Source organism: Puma concolor, chromosome B1, assembly GCF_028749965.1.
Source record: "Puma concolor isolate L17-30 chromosome B1, mPumCon1.1.hap2, whole genome shotgun sequence".
Lineage (NCBI taxonomy): Eukaryota > Metazoa > Chordata > Mammalia > Carnivora > Felidae > Puma > Puma concolor.
Window position 1 is genome coordinate 145,405,917 of NC_141670.1, and position 17,773 is coordinate 145,423,689.

The 17,773-nt window shown below is 39.0% G+C and overlaps 1 protein-coding gene across 9 annotated transcripts in view; it reads right to left on the bottom strand.

The window, feature by feature from the left end:
• Positions 1-17,773, bottom strand: part of ART3 (ADP-ribosyltransferase 3 (inactive)) — a 151,168-nt gene that overhangs the window by 2,942 nt on the left and 130,453 nt on the right. For 4 of the 9 annotated variants that reach the window (XM_086704826.1, XM_086704828.1, XM_086704827.1 and 1 more), the window contains exons 4-10: positions 7,045-7,077; positions 6,074-6,106; positions 5,072-5,101; positions 3,111-3,143; positions 2,009-2,041; positions 1,361-1,393; positions 436-468 (exon numbers count right to left, since the gene is read on the bottom strand). In XM_086704826.1, coding sequence (XP_086560952.1) covers positions 436-468; positions 1,361-1,393; positions 2,009-2,041; positions 3,111-3,143; positions 5,072-5,101; positions 6,074-6,106; positions 7,045-7,077 — 228 coding nt within the window. The remainder of the gene's footprint in view (positions 1-435; positions 469-1,360; positions 1,394-2,008; positions 2,042-3,110; positions 3,144-5,071; positions 5,102-6,073; positions 6,107-7,044; positions 7,078-17,773) is intronic. The other 5 variants (XM_086704823.1, XM_086704824.1, XM_086704829.1 and 2 more) reach the window with 5 other exon arrangements.

Consider the following 17,773-nt stretch of genomic DNA (forward strand, 5'->3'; position numbering starts at 1 on the left):
CTAGTAGCCTCTCTGGAGGACATGGCAAGTGCAGTGAGGAACACAGAATGACTGGTCTCATGCTGTAGGCTTCTCATACACACTTCTCTGATGATGCTGTTCCTGTTACTACAGATCCCCTCACAGTAGCCACCTGACCCTGGGAAGCCTCCTGTTCCATTCTGCAATAGACATTTGCAGCTGGAAGCCAACTCTTCCAGTTGCCGGTCAACTATCTTTTTCTTTGCTTAGCCCAGAGAGCCATAATAGCAGCCTGCTGCTCACACTGAAAGGGGTTCTCAATATTTTCTCCCTCTGGCTTGCATACTGGGGTATCAGAGAAGCTGTGCAGCCCAGGTGTCTTCCTTAGCCCCCTTAAGACTGAGCTAACTGAATGATCATATTAAAGGACCCAGAACCCCATGGTACCTCCACCCCCAAAAAAGAATTTATTACCAGGTTTTTCATCCAGTTGCACCACTTTTATTCCTAAATGAGAAAGAATTTCAGATAATAATAAAGACAGCTACAACTTACCACTATTTTAACTATTTTAAACTACCATTCTCATTTTGCCAAACTTTATCTCATTATGACTTTAATCAGTCCTGCAAGACATAAATTTTCTTCATTTTACAGATGTGGAAGCGGAAGCAGAAGCACCAGCACAGGAAAGTGAAATAGCTTACATAAAAAGTTACCCTGTGAAAATGGCAGAGGAAAGACTTCATTAAGCTGGGTCTGTCTGTCTATACAGCCTGTGTTCATTCCCGACACCTGGCTCAGCAGCTGCCTATCAGATAACCACTGTATCTCAAAGGAGCCAATGAAAATACTATGCAAACTCGGGCCACTGAGCTGAAGAGTTGTAGACACACAAGGTGTGTCATCAGTGTTGTTAGAGGTTCACTTCAAAGTTGTAACCAAATAAATGTGTGACACAACACGGCAAATCCAGGAAAAAAAAATGAAGTTTGGGGGCCTTTCAACATTTTTCCTCCTCTGTAAAGCATATTTTCTGAGCCCCTTCTGAGGAACTTGACAGGAAACACTATACAGTTTCTCTGGTCACAAAAGCTCAAGGCTCCTCAATAGCCTTGTCCTCACCACAGCCTCACACTGTTTAAATATCTTTTTTCATGATTATATTTTATTGGTAGGCTAAATGTGCCATGGTAAATAAAACTGGAAAAACACTTAAGGAACCAAAGTCTTCAGGAATAATGGGTACTTGGCCGTAAGTTAAGAGACCTGGGTCCTTCACTCACTTACGTGATCTTGTGCAAAGTACTGAGGCTCCCCTGCATATCTAATGGTGACAACTGTTAACTAAACCCCCCAAATGGGCAACTTATTCTCTCATATGCCAACCACTGCTTACCAGGTAGTGAAAAAGTTTCTGGAATTTTCATTCCTAAACGAGAAAGAAGTTTTTAGTGACTTACAGTTTGCTCCAATGAGTACGTTCTCCCATCTCTTCTTGTCTGATGAGCTTAAGTGATACAAATGCCAAAGCTCCCACTGCACTGTGATTCCTGGCTTTTTATTTAAAAGTTATGGCTATGAGAGCCCTCACTGTGCAAATCCACTTCAAGCTTAGAGAAGCTTTCTGCCATGGCTTGTCTGTATGCTAGAAGACTGTATTTTGTTACCTCGAAATTCTAGATGCTGAAATGTTAGCCAAAGCGAATAGTCAGCGTCTTCATGACGCTGAATTTTCTGAGTAACTTAAGCTATAGAACCTAGAAGGTGCTGGCCTGCATGCCTCCAGGTCCCAGCAGCCTTGCCTTCAGCCATGCCCCTAACAAGCTAAGTTTCCTGCTCTAGGAACATATGAATGCTAGGGAAGAAAGACACTTTTTTTCCTCTCTACTCTCCTCCCCAGCTAAATCTTAGTAGAATGGCTAGCAGTAGGCTGTAAGGGAAATGTTAATGAATAATAGTCTCATGAAGATATATTTCTTAATGCCTGGGGGAATTCTTCTCACCTCATACTTGGACCCAAAGAGTAAAGAGAAAGCTGTCTTACCAGGTATTTGCGTGGGTTCATGGCTCATCATACCTCAAGACAAAAATAAATATTAGTGTTAATCAATTGCCTTGCATTGTGAATGGTCCCCTCTGTCTACACCTCCCCCATCTCCAATCCTTTAAAAAAAAAAAAAAAGGGAAAAGAAAACTATCAACAAAAACACCTTTTTGTTTTTTTAAGTTTTATTTATTTTTGAGAAAAAGAGAGCAAGGGAGGGGCAGAGAGAGGGAGACAGAGAACCCCAAGCAGCATCCATGCTATCAGTGCACAGCCCCACATGGGGCTGGAACCCACAAACTATGAGATTATGACCTGAGCCAAAATCAAGAGTTGGACGCTTAACTGACTGAGCCACCCAGGCACCCCATCTTTTTTTTTAATTAATTATTTATTTCTTAATTTTTTAATTTATTTGAGAGCGAGCACATGCACAAGTGGGGGAGGGTCAGAGAGAGAGAGAGGGAGAAAATCCCAACAGGCTCTGTGCGGCCAATGCATAGCCTGACACGGGGCTCAATCCCACGAGCCGCGAGATCATGACCTGAGTGGAAATGAAGAGTTGGACGTTTAACCAACTGAGCCACCCAGGTACTCCCCCCCCCACCCCAAACACCTTTCAATGGCTCTTCATCCTCTGACAAAGCAAGCCCACTCTTTAGCCTGGTCTTCAAGAACTTTCATGATATGGCCCATATATCTTCAATCAATCTTTATAAGGCAGTCCTAGCACATTGGCTTTTAAACAAAATAGTGCTGGGTCTAAGAGTCTGCTTGGTCTAGTACTATTGTTATTATAATTATTAGTTCTGTGATTGGGCAGGCTTCTAATCCCTCTGAGTTTCAATTCCTTATTTATGCCAAAAAATACTTACACTGTAGGTTTGTAGTAAATGATAATTAAAGGAGATACATCATAAAAGTGCTTAGTACACTGCGTGGAACATATTAAACATTCAATTAACGGAGTCCCTCTGTTCTGGCTTAACTCATTCCTCAAACTCTTCCATGTCCAACAATGGCCTTAGTCCTAGGAGTCAGTCCTCATGTCACCTCCTAACCTTATAGCCAGTCTCAGAGGGTACGGAAAAAGATCACTTACCAGGTAAGACAGTGGTCTCCTGGCTTTTCGTTCCTAAAGATGAGAGCAGAAATTGTTTAGTGAAAAATACAATCAACTTGAAAATTAATGTAACCTTATATTTATATGGCTTTTTACAGTGGAAAACTAAAAGCTCTGAGAGGTGGCAGGGGACAGGGGCCTGGAGTCTGACTTAATGGTGAGAACAACTATGGCTAGTGACCCAGGAGCTCTCTGAAAGTAAGCAAAACTTCCTCTCAGCTCTTGTTGATTTTTTTAAGATTCAGTCCAAAGACTCTGACCTAGATTTATTTCTTAAAAATAAAACTTCTCAATTACATACATTATAATTACAGATAATTTGGAAAAACACAGGAAATTATTAAAAATTACTCAAAATCCCAGATTTCAGAGCTACTCATGCTCAACATTTTTGGTATATCTCCTTTCAATTCCTTTGCTATGTATAATGTATGTCCATATACATTTTTAAGCATTTTTCCCAACTTTATTGGTAATGTAATTGATAGCACTGTAAGTTTAAGGTGTACAGCATGATGATTTGAATTATATATATTGTGAAATGATTACAATTAACATCCAGCATCTCATATAGTTATTTAAAAAAAGAAAGAATGGAGAATTTAAAAAAGCATCTCATGTAGTTATTTTAAAAAAGAAAGAATTTTTCCCTTGTGACAAGATCTACTCTCTTAACAACTTTAAAATGTGCCATACAGCAGTAGTAGTCTAGTCATCATTCTTTACATTACATACCCAGTACTTATTTATAAGTGGATGTTTGTATCTTTTGACAGTTAAAATGAAGTTGCCATTACAGTCTGTACACCGTTTTACATCATATTTTTACTTGCCACTATAAGCACTTTCTCATGTCTTTAAATATTTTTCAAAAACATGATTTTTAAGTTGCTTAGTGTTTCATAATATGGATATTAGTTAACAATACCCCACTGTTGGACACTAAGGTTATTTATAAATTCTGGCTACCATCACAGTGTAAACATTTTGCACACAAATCTTTATATTTCCTTAGGACAAATATCTAAAAGTGTTAAAACTAGGTTAAAAGGATGGACATTTTTCAATGTTTATTTATTTTTGGGACAGAGAGAGACAGAGCATGAACGGGGGGAGGGGCAGAGAGAGAGGGAGACACAGAATCGGAAACAGGCTCCAGGCTCTGAGCCATCAGCCCAGAGCCTGACGCCGGGCTCGAACTCACGGACCGCGAGATCGTGACCTGGCTGAAGTCGGACGCTTAACCGACTGCGCCACCCAGGCGCCCCAGGCATGGACATTTTTAAGGCTACATACTATCAAACTGCCCTTCAAAAAAGTTCCAATTTACAATCTTATCATTAATTTATGAGGGTCCCTGTCTCAGCACCCTTGAGGACATTTGAGTAATATCATTATAAAAAAAAAAAGACAAAAACAAAAACCTGGAAATGAGTTGTACTTTGAAATACACTAAACAATCAGATGTATATAGTTAACAGCATTTATTACTCAGATTGCTGGAAGCAGAAATAAATACACAAAATCATTTTAATTTAGAAAAGAATAATGCCATTTTTTAATGCTCCTGCCCAACACCCTAACCCTAGGTCACAAGAGTTTGTGAGTAATTAGTCATACCTTCCTCTACCCATGTAACAGCTAACCTTATATAAAAGCAGAAAATATGCTCTTTAAAACTAATTCCTCATGTCATGTCTCTAACTGCTCTGTGGGTCATCTTGGAGATAAGACAGATAGGTAAGAGAGAGAGCTGCTGTGTCATCTTTACAAAGAAGGTCCATCTGTAACTCAGGAGGGCTCTGATATACCAAACGAGTACGCTAAAGTGGGTTCTGCCTTCTTCCGACTTTTCCTTACCATGCCATGCTTACCTGTTTCCATCACTAAGAGAGCCATATTGCAAATGAAAACCCCCAGAGTTTATGAAAATATCTTACCAGAGTCTTCAAGATTCTGGTTTTTCTCACCTAAGTTATAAGAAGAAACTTATCCGTTTTAGTGATAAAACAAAATAACTGAGAATTACTATAGTTACAACAAACTATTTTCAGGTATGATAGCCATAAAGAATCACTTGGTACATCCAGTCAACTAAAGCTACTAAATGTAAGCCAGAGTCTAAATGTACCTAATTGGAACCTTCCTCTGGCCCCCTTTATAAAGAAAAATCATCACATATAGCAAATCTCTGGGGGATCTCAATGAGCTAGAAAAATGTCTATCTTGAAGAGTTAGCTGAAATCTCTGTGAAATGACCAGTAAAACTTGTGGCTGCAATGGGCCAATAAGAAGTGTTGCAAAGCAAGTCCTCAAGGGCATAAAATGCTTCACATCAGGACAGGAAATATCTGCTAAAAATCAAGTAAATTGCATACTTAAGAAAAAGCCAGATGCTGTTCTCTCATCAATAAAGAAAAACATACTGTAGCTACATGGGCCAAACACATAATAAGGAACTTAAATGCAAAGAAGTGATCTGAGTCATATCACCATAAGTGGAAACTTAGGGAGGAAAAGCATCTAATCACCTAGATACTTTAGTCAAATGATAGCAAATATCAGCATCTCTGACAGATGCAAATGAGTAGCTTTTCTGCTTTCATCTGGATGTGTGGTGCCACACAGGCTAATTTCAATGACTAAATATAGAACTATACATAAGAGGTCCTCAGACCTGTCAAAAGCAACTAGCTCTTCAGGTCTACTCCCCTGAACGTTTCCATATTCTTCAGATCTCCAAAGACCCAACCCCTCTCATTTGTAGGAAGGTAAGTTTCCCCAAAATAGATACCCCCCCACCACTTATCTGTCAAGTTACTTCCCTTCCTGTCTGCAAAGTACTCTTTCTTCAGCTAAGAAGTGAATTTGCTAACAGGAAAGAGCTGCTAAATATTAAACATCCATTTAAAGATTATTTTTAAAAATTAGAGCACACTTACCAGGGTTGTAGATATAGATGGGTTGAGAATATTCTGAAATACAAACACGTTTTCATTACCTAAGTACTATCATCAGATTTAAATAAATGTCAGGTTCACTCTATTTTTAAATGCTTGTTAATAATAAAGATTTAGGTTGGCTTACAAAAATACAGTAATATGAGAAATTTAAGATTTTAATCTCAAAGCAAATGGATATGGATTTATTTTAATTACATGAAGAATTCATAGAAAAACTAGCCAGGAAGACAGCTAGAAGCAGACCGTTATTCTCAAACTTTTTAGCAAGGAAATCTTCAAAAGGATCCACCCAAAGCATGCATTAGCCTAAAGCATTTTCTGGAAACCTTGGTTCAAATCTATTGGGCTTATCTGATAATGCTATTCCTCGTAGAAATCCTGTTTCTCTTCCCAATCTTTCCTATGGTCCTCTGAGAAAGATTATTTTTGTTACCTCCTCTTATTTTTCACTGAGAAGCAGAGACAAACAAACCATATTACCATTCTGTCCCCCCCGATTCCCTCCTTAAGCCAAATGCACTCTACTTCTTCCCTTTGTCAGTCTCCCAGATGTTATTTCCTAAGATATCAAAATAGAAGACTATGAATCTAGCTCTGTGCATAGGAATCATGTAGGGGCATTTAGAAGTCCTTAAGCTCCTACATGGACAGGCTACGGTGAGAGTAGCATGGTCCCTGCATGCCCAAGGCAAATGCTGTGTTTGAGAGCACAGCCCCAGGCGTGGCTAGGGGTGGAGAGTAAGCAGCAAGGCTCCTGGGCCCTCCACCTGACACGGTGGTGGTGGCGGCGGTGGCAGTGGTAGCAGCATAGCAGCAGCAGCACATCTTAGCCTCAAGAAAATGATGGCTGATGATATGACAATATGGTGGGGTGGCTCTGCCGCATGCCTGGGAGAGGAACACTGATAAAATTCCCCTTAGAAAGATAATACTTTAAAAGCATATCTTACCCATGTTCTCAATACAATTTTCAGCTTTTAGTCCTGAAATATGAAGATACAGCTTTGTTAGACACAATCTGCCTTAGTAAAGATTTCAAATTGGTTTTATGGCTACTGATAACCTAATTTGTCAGCTTTAGTCTATCAGATCCATAATTTGGTGGGATTCAAAACGCAGAACAATTACATTTTTGTATTTATACTACAGCCACCAAACAGTATGATCTTTGATAAAACATCTAATGCTTCTGGAATTAAGTTTCCTTAGCTGTACCTTTTACTGGGAATTTGCTTCAAATGACCTCTAAATACCCATCCAAGGCTAACATTTTATGATTCTATTTTATGATTAGTCTGCAAAAGTTAGGAAAAAATTTACCCATCTGTTCAGTTAATCTTCTCTTCAGATACTAATGTCCTCAACAGCAAACCTATCCTTTTACTATGACAATTCCTATTCACTGGAGAAAGAGAATCTCAATCAGGTCTTCTAGATCCTTGAATATATAAATAAAGATCCTTCACATTCATATAAGGCAACAAGTTGGTCTACCCCAAACATTAATCTATGGTCTGTTCCAGAACACTGACCTATATATATAAGAAAATTCTACAGTTTTTGGAGAGCAGGAATATGGCACCTACTAGTGTATCTTTATAAGGTCCTAGTCCATCTCCTTGGTGATGCCCTAGAAAAAGTCACCAGTGCTGCAGCAACCACTCTGATATGCCCAACTATGGTTATGGCAAGAACTTCAGTGAGAGGATGTTTAGATTTAGAGCCACCATGAAATACAGAGGGCTTCCTAGAAAGTCACATGAGGATCTAGAGTCCCATGGCCTCTTCTCCATGTTTGGCTAACTCACTGATCTAATCTGGATATTCAGCTACCTGCGGATGAATCTCTCCATCTAAAATGGGGGGGGGGGGATCCCCAAGATGTCTGGCTTCACTATGAGAGATGCACTTTTCCATAATCTGCTCTCAAATCCTGTACCATCTTGTGTAGGATTTGAACCAAGAATCTAGGTGTCTTGGTCCAGTTTCCACTGGTCAAGGAAATGGTAGGGATCTGTTCAAATCTGGATGGTGCCCTGAGGTGTCTGATGGTGCCCTCAGGTGTCTGACTAGACTGAAATTTTTGTTTATTTATTTTGAGAGAGAGGCGGAGAGAGAGAGAGAGCGTGCACGTGCACACATCCAGGGGAGGAGCTGAGAGAGGGAGAGAGAGAATCCCAAGCAGGCTCTGCACTGCCAGTGTAGAGCCCAACACGGGACTCGCACCCACAAACCGTGAGATAATGACCTGAGCCAAAACCAAGAGTCAGACACTTAACAGACTGAGCCATCCAGGCGCCCTTAGACACTTTTTTTTAATTTTTTTTTTAATGTTTTTATTTATTTTTGAGACAGAGACAGAGCATGAGCAGGGGAAGGTCAGAGAGAGAGGGAGACACGGAATCTGAAACAGGCTCCAGGCTCCGAGCTGTCAGCACAGAGCCGGACGCGGGGCTCAAACTCACACACCGCGAGATCATGACCTGAGCCGAAGTCGGACACTCAACCGACTGAGCCACCCAGGCGCCCCTAGACTAGACATTTTTTAAGAACAGTCTAGAGACTAATACAAAATACTGCTTTAGCAGGAAATGAGTAAGTGCAAGCCTTACTCAGAGGCCTTACTCACCTCAGAGGGTGAGGTAAAGGTGAGGGAAGATGTGTATAAGAAAGCTATTGGTATAATAGAAAGATTCAGCCAGGGGACTAGACACTGGGGGATTTTAAAACTTTTATCTTTCGTCTGTACCACACATTAGAGTATATTTCTCAAAGTGTAGTCTTCTAATCACATACTTAAGAATCATCTGGGTGCTTATTAAAAAGTACACCAGGGCCCTAGCTAGGACTACGGACTGATACAGAATTTCTGGGGGTGATGCCTTGTATTCTGCATTTTAAACAAGAAATCCCAAGTGATTTTTAAGCACAAAATTTTTGAGAGCCTCCAGTAATAGAGAATGGATCTTCTTTAATGTTTAACACAGATCCATTTATTCAAGACTGCATTTCTCTTCCCTATTTGACTGAACTTAATTTTCCATTAGTTTTTCAACAGCAAAAAAGTAAACTATTTTGGGTTAAAAGAGAGGAGACTGGTGCAGAAATAAACAGGAGAAAGCACAAATATATAGAGAATTAAAGAAGGGACTATAACCACAGATTTGATAGGTGTGAAAAAACCCACAAGATTACTGTGACTAGATTTACACCAATAAATTTGAAATATAGAACAAATGCCTAGAAAAACAGAACTTATTAAAACTCAAGAATAAATAGAAACTTGAATGGTACTATAACCATTAAGTAGTTTAAATTTTTTCCATAAAAAAAATACAAAGATAATTTGGTTTTTACAGAGTACTAAAGAGGAGGGTGCTGTACAGAGAGAACCCCAGAGATCTTCAAAGGGTTTCCTTTGAATACTGAGCAAAATACGGATCAACTTATGTGATCGGGTATGGGGAAACTACCTGATGCCAGGGAAAGAATCCATGAGAACACAAATGGTGCCTATTTCTACCAGTCACACTAGAAAACCTTGTAAACTGCCATTTTAGCAGAGAACTCTACAGTAAGAAGACTTAGAAACAGTCCAGACAACAGTAAATAAAGCCCTCTCCGGAGTTCCCTTTCTCCTTCAGATCCCCAGAAATTACAGATGTCTGTAACCAAACTCAGAGCTGATTGGAATTTCCAGCAACAAGACTAAGGCAGTATTTGTTAATCACTGGGTTTCTGCACATAAGCATTTCTTCCCTTTGGGAGCTGCTACTGCTTGCCTGTTACTGGGACTGAGACTGTCTCACTGCAAGAAAAGTCATGTCTCTCCAACCCGCTATCTTATCATGCGATGGGCTCTCCCTGAATTTAAGTTCCACCAGTAAGATAAAACCCCAGAAGTTCCATGGTCCATGGAGATTTACTTCCAATTAAGAGCCAAACCTGACTCCTAAGGCCTTGACCACTTTCACAAACAAGTGGCTGTCTATGGGACCTGCAGTCTCCAAACAGTGGTGGAGGTGTCCGTGAATGCTATAGCAAATTCACAGGGCTACCAAAGGATATTTTAAAATTTCAGGACAAATGCAGATGTACTTGGTATCTGTCAGGCACAGCAAGAACTAGAACTTGAAGTGGAACTCAGTTGCAAAGTCATCCCATGTCAATATTCTGTTTGATGGACATATTTGCAAGGCTGGGTTTTCGGCAATTATGACAAAAACCAAATATATGTGAAAAATCAATGTGGATCAGGAAATAAGTGGTGTCTAATCGGATTGCAAAGTCTGACAAACTGTGCAGTGTTAAACAGGCATATATATCCCATTAGCAAGTTACTGTAGCTAAGAATGAAATAATCTTTAGAAAACTGTTTATGTATATTACTTTTTCAAACAGTTACTAAGGTGTTAGAACATAAACACCGAGTTGTTTGACTCTATAAATGGAACCTTTTAGGTATTTCTTTTAGCATATGGACACTGTCAAAACAATTATGACAACACTAGGAACACCATGAACCAAGAAAATCTGAGAACCTCCACATCAGACATCACAAAAGCCTTATGTACTCCTTTACCCTGAACTACTGGCTCAACAGAGACCTTAGCTACAAGACTTCACACCTGAAAAGACAGCACAGTTCTCTAAGAAAACAGCCTTCCCCCAGGTTGGGCACATCCAATGGAGTGCTGCATCCATCCATTATAATAACTTATTCATTTTCTTGGATGCTCTTGCGAGTAGCTGAACTTCAAATGGTGATCCTGGCAGGAAGTACACTGCCCTGGGACTGACTAAAATCTACCTTTATATACATTCATGTGCCAATCCTAATACTCTAGACTGTATGATCAGGCCCCTGAGACACTGAGAACTGGATTACTAAAGATAAAGCCATATGTAGTCCCTCTCTACATAAACAAATGCATCAAATACAACTCAAGAACTCAAGATTTATGCTACATGTGTACATGCTTATATGAAGTGAATGCACCTAGAGAAAAGCACCTGGGGACTGGCAAAGCAAATCAGGCATGTGAGGCCATCATCTACTATAGCTTCTGGCTCTCTAAGCAAATCTACCACAGTAAGGAAGTCATTTATAAAGGATTAGGACCTCAAACGAAAAATTCTATTAGCCTTCCAATGAAGATCTCTACAAGACTGACTGGTTGGCTGTCTTGAGATATTTATAAGTTGCATTAAACCATGCTAACCTCTGTTAGCTAATTTTCCAAGTATCAAGGAATTAGGTGTTAAAGAATGAGGTGAACTGGAGGAATAGCATACTCTCCTCCTTTCTGTGTGGGTGTGCTTGTTCTGACCTCAGTGGATGGATAGACATTCACACAATACCTGCTTCTACTTCAGTAAATCAATACATATTTCATATGACCTCAGCAAACAAATAGATCATATTGATTAGGTCAAAACCATGAGTACATGAAACTGGAGGTTGACTTTGCTTCCAGTGGTTCTGTAACTAGACTCCTTTGCCACAGAGGTCACCATGGAACTGATTATTGTGGAAAAAGGACAGCCAATCTGGATCATCCTCAAGAGGAAGTGACCAACTGTAACGGGGTGGGATTATGGTAGGCAGCTTCTGACATGGTTCCCAGTGATCCTGCCTCCTGGTACTCACGTCCTTATATAATCCTCTCCTCTTGCATGTGGACTGAGCCTAATGACTTGCTTTTAGCAAACAGAATACAGCAAAGGTGATGAGACGTTACTTCCATGATTAGGCTGTGAAAGACTATGACTTACTGGAACTTTACTCCTCTCAGGGGAGGCTAAAAAGGAGTGTTAATCAGAACCAGTGAATATACTTATGTTTAATGAGCCCTCAAGGGCTAGGGGTGGATTTATGAAAACTAAATTTGGACAGTCCTACAGGTTTATCTTCCTTCCCTCTTTTGATGGCTTAGCAGAGAACTGGCTCAACAGGTCTCAGTAAGATTAATAAAATAGACTAAAACCAGCCACTGGAATCCAGGGGCTCCTCTGGAGTAAAAGTAACAGGGTTACTTTTCCAGCTAAAGAACCTTGATATATTCCCTGCCCCCATGACTCTACTAATATGTAGAACATATTTACATATATACAATCTTGACCCTCTCTATAGAAACACTGGCCAAAATGCCAGATGATCTATGCCTAGCCTGTTCAGTAAAATAATGAGAGATCAGAGTATGATGTATATTGTATGAGAGATCAGAGTATGATGTATATTTACTGGAAGGAAACTTCGAGAAAATTTCCTTCCAGTAAATCTTATATTTGCACTATAAGGCACAGGGAATCCCAAAGCTATGGTTTTCTACCAGGTATCATAATTCATCTATAGTTTTCTCAATCCAGGTACAATTTTCCAATGGGTCATTTTTAAAAATAAGGAATGTAGCATGATTGTACCATTCACATTCACATTCTACCTTTATCAAGTTTTCTAGGAAAACGGTACAGAAGAAGGTTAGCCTGCAGTAATTTCCCCATGAGAAAGGAGTAAGGATTTTGTTCCCATTTACCCCACAGTTCACTCATACAATCTTGGATTAAAACCAAAATTAGTACTTTTGACCACCAGAAAATTGTACTACACCAATGTTTTCTCCAATTCATAACCAACTGACCTCTTTTTTGGGTGGGGGGGGATAACTAGTTTTTGTAAGGCCCACAATAAATTTTTACCTTGGAAATCATACACAAGTTTAAAACCATTAACACAGAACTATATTAGAGCTAAATTTAGTATAATTTTTTATCCCTTCTAGAAATACATTTTTTCATCCAGAGTTATATTCAGTGACATTGGAACAAGGTTCTGATTATGTCCGTCTGGCTTGAGTTTTTAAAATCCCTGCTTATTATCTAAAAAGCCTAGCTTTGGGGTGCCTAGGTGGCTCAGTCACCTAAGTATCTGACTTCAGCTCAGATCATGATCTCACGATACATGAGTTTGAGCTCCATGTCAGGCTCTGTACTGACAGCTCAAAGCCTGGAGCCTGCTTCAGATTGCCTGTCTCCTTCTCTCTCTGCTCCTCCCCTGCCCACACTCTGACTCTGCCCCCCCCTCAAAAATAAATAAACATTAAAAAAACCTTAAAGGGCACCTGGGTGGCTCAGTCAGTTGGGTGTCCGGCTTTGGCTCAGGTCATGATCTCGCTATTCCGAGTTTGAGCCCCGCGTTGGGCTCTGTGCCAATGGCTCAGAGCCTGGGGCCTGCTTTGGATTCTGTGTCTCCCTCTCTCTCTGCCCCTCCCCCACCCACGCACGTGTGCGCGCACTCTCTCTCAAAAAGTGAATAAACATTAAAATTAAAAAACAAAACAAAAAAACTTAAAAAAGAGCCTACCTTTATTATTCTTTTTCCTTAGCTCAAACTAGTTTATACACATTTCTGTTTTTATTTTTTATTTATTTTCTTGTTTCAAGTTTTCATTTAAATTCTGGTAAGTTAATATGTAGTGTAATACTGGTTTCAGGAGTAGAGTCTAGCGATTCATCACTTACATATAACACCCAGTGCTCTTCACAAAAAGTACCCTCCGTCACCAGCCCACCCTCAGTTTGTTCTTTATAGTTGAGAGTCTCTTATGGTTTGCCTCCCTTTTTTTCCCCCTTCCCCTATGTTCATCTGTTTTGTTTCTTAAATGCCACATACAAGTGAAATCATATGGTATTTCTTTCTTTCCCTGATTGACTTATTTCACTTAGCAGAAGACTCTCTAGCTCAATCCATATAATTGCAAATGGGAAGATTTCATTCTTTTTGATAGGTAATGTTCTATTATATGTGTGTGTATACACACACACACACGCACACACACCACATCTTCTTTCTCCATTCATCAGGTGATGGACATTTGGGCTCTTTCCATAATTTAGCTATTGTTGATAATGCTGTTATAAACATCAGGGTGCATGTGCCCCTTCAAATCAGTATTTTTATATCTTTTAGGTAATGCATAGTAACACAACTGCTGGGTCATAGGGTAGTTCTATTTTTAACTTCTTGAGGAACCTCCATACTGCTTTCCAGAGTGGCTGCACTAGTTTGCATTCCCACAAACAGTGTTAAGAGGGTTCCCCTTTCTCCACATTCTCACCAACATCTGTTGTTTCCTGTGTTAATTTTAGCCATTATGGCAGGTGTGAGGTGGTATCTCATTGTGGTTTTGACTTGTATTTCTCTGATGATGAGTGAAGTTGAGCATCTTTTCATGTGTCTGTTAGCTACCTGAATGTCTTCTTTGGGAAAATGCCTGTTCATGTCTTCTGCCCATTTCTTAACTGGATTACCTTGGGGTGTTGAGTTTGGTAAGTTCTTTACAGATTTTGGATACTAATCCTTTATCAGATATGTCATTTGCAAATATCCTCTTCCATTCTGTAAGTAGTATTTCAGTTTTGTTCTTTCCTTCATTGTGCAGAAGGTTTTTTACTTGATGAAATCCCAATAGTTCATTTTTGTTTTTGTTTCCCTTGCCTCCAGAGATGTGTCTAGTAAGAAGTTGCTGTGGCCAAGGTCAAAGAGGTTGATGCCTGTGTTCTCCTCTAGGATTTTGATTTGTCTCATACTTAGGTCTTTTATCCATTTTTATTTTTGTGTATGGTGTAAGAAAGTTGTCCAGTTTCATTCTTCTGCATGTTGCTGTCCAATTTTCCCAACACCATTTGTTGAAGAGTCAGTCTTATTTCCAGTGGATATTCCTTCCAGCTTTGTCAAAGATTAGTTGACTATATAGTTATGGCTCCATTTCCAGGTTTTCTATTTTATTCCATTGATCCATGTGTATATTTTTGTGCCTATCCCATACTGTCTTGATGACCTATAGCTTTGTAATACAGCTTGAAGTCTGAAATTGTTATGCCTCCAGCTTTGCTTTGCTTTTTCAAGAATGCTTTGGACTCTAAGGGTATTTTCTGGCTCCTACAAATTTTATGATTTGTTCTAGCCCTGTGAAACATGCTGGTGGTATTGTGATAGGGATTGCATTAAATGTGTAGATTGCTTTGGGTAGTATAGATATTTTAACAATATCTGTTCTTCTAATTCATGATCATGAAATGTTTTCCATTTCTATTTTGTCATCTTCAATTTCTTTCATAAGCTCTCTAGTTTTCAGAGTACAGATCTTTTTACCTCTTTGGTTAGGTTTATTCCTAGGTATCATATGGTTTTCTGTACACTGTGAATGGGACTGATTACTTGATTTCCCTTTGTGCTGCTTCATTATTGGTGGATAGAAATGCAACAGATTTATGTACGTTGATATCATATTCTGCAACTTTGCTGAATTCGTGTATCAGTTCTAGCAGTTTTTTGGTAGGGTCTTTCGGGTTTTCTACATAAGAATATCATGTCATTGTGAAAAATCAAAGTTTGACTTCTTACTTGCTAATTTGGATGCCTTTTCTTTCTTCCTGTTGTCTGATTGCTAAGGCTGGGACTTCCAGTATGATATTAAATAACAGGAGTGAGAGTGGACATCCCTGTATTACTATGGGGCTTAGAGAAAAAGCTCTCAGGTTTTCCTCATTGAGGATAATATTAGCTGTGGGTCTTTTCAATATGGCTTTTATGATGTTGAGGTACATTCCATCTATCCCTACTTTCTTCAGAGTTTTTATCAAATATGGACACTGTATTTTGTCAAATGCTTTTTCTGCATCTATTGAGAAGATAATGTGTTTCTTACCTTTTATTAATGTGGTGTATCACATTGTTTGATTTGTGGATACTGAACCACCCCTGCAGCCCAGGAATAAATCCCAATTGACTGTGGTAAATGGTTCTTTTAATGTGTTGTTGGACTCAATTTGCTAGTATCTTGTTGAGAATTTTTTCATACAGGTTTATCAGGGATGAATTCCCTGTAATTCTGCTTTAGTGGGGTTCTGGTGTCATTTTGAAATCAAGGTAAATGTGGCCTCATAGAATGAGTTTTGAAGTTTTACTTCCATTTATATTTTTTTGGAATAGTTTGAGAAGAGGTATTAACTCTTCTTCAAGTGTCTGGTGTAATTCCCCTGGGAAGTCATCTGGTCCTGGATTCTTGTTTGTTGGGAGCCTTTTGATTACTGATTTACCTTCTTTGCTGGTTATGGGTCTGTTCAAATTTCCTATTCTTCCTGTTTCAGTTTTGGTAGTTTGTATATTTAGGAACTTCTCCATTTCCTCCAGAATGCCCAATTTGTTGGCATGTAATTTTTCATAACATTCTCTTATGATTGTTTATATTTCTATGGTGTTAGTTGTGATCTCTCCTTTTTTATTTGTGATTTTATCTATTTGGGTCCTTTCTGTCTCCTTTTTGATAAGTCTGGCTAGGAATTTACCAATTTTATTAATTCTTTCAAAGACCCAGCTCTTAGTTTCATTCATCTGTTCTACTGGGATTTTTTTCTATATCATTTTTTTATCTTTATTATTTCCCATCTGATGGCTTTTCTAGGCTTTAATTTGCTGTTCCTTTTCTATCTCCTTTAAGTGTAGGATTAGGTTGTTTTTTTGGACTTTTCTTGTTTCTTGATGTAGGCCTGTATTACTATATACTTCCCTCTTAGGATCACCTTTGTTGCATCCCAAAGGTTTTGGACTGTCATGTTTTCATTTTCATTTGCTTCCATGTACTTTTTAAATTCCTTATTTAATTTCCTGGTTAACCCATTCATTCTCCAGTTAGATGTTCTTTAACCTCCATGTATTTGTGGTCTTTCCAGAATTTTTCCTTGTGGTTGACTTCAAGTTTCATAGCACTGTGGTCTGAAAATATGTATGGTATGATCTCAATCTTTTTGTACTAGTTGAGGCCTGATTTGTGACCCAGGATGTGATCTACTCTGGAGAATGTTCCATATACACTCAAAAAGAATGTGTATTCTGCTGCTTTAGAATGAAATGTTCTGAATCTCTGTTAAGCCCATCTGGTCCACTGTGTCATTCAAAGCCATTGTTTCCTTGCTGATTTTCTGCTTAGATGATCTGTCTATAACACCCATAGTAGGGGGTATTAAAGTCCCTTACTATTATTGTATTATTGTCAATGAGTTTCTTTGTATTTGTTACTGATTTAAATATATACATATATACATACACACACACATATATACATACACATACATACACACATATATATACATATACACATACATATATATATATATGTATGTACATCCAAGTTAGTATATAGTGCAAAAATGATTTCAGGAATAGAATCCAGTGATTCATCCCCTACATATAACATTCTGTGCTCATCTCAACAAGTGTTTTGGTAGTTTATATGTTTCTAGGAATTTGTCCATTTCTTCCAGATTGCCCAATTTATTGACATATAATTGCTCATAATAATCTCTTATTAATGTTTTTATTTCTTCAGTGTTAGTTGTGATCTGTCCTCTTTCATTCTTGATTTATTTGGGTCCTTTCCTTTTTCTTGAAAAATATATATATTTTTTAATGTTTATTTGAGGGGGGGAGGGGCAGAGAGGGAGGGAGACACAGAATTGGAAGCAGGCTCCAGGCTCTGAGTTGTCAGCACAGAGCCCAACGCGGGGCTTGAGCTCAAGAACTGCGAGATCATGCCCTGAGCTGAAGTTGGACACTTAACTGAGTGAGCCACCCAGGCACCCCCTGGGTCCTTTCCTTTTTCTTTTTGATCAAACTGG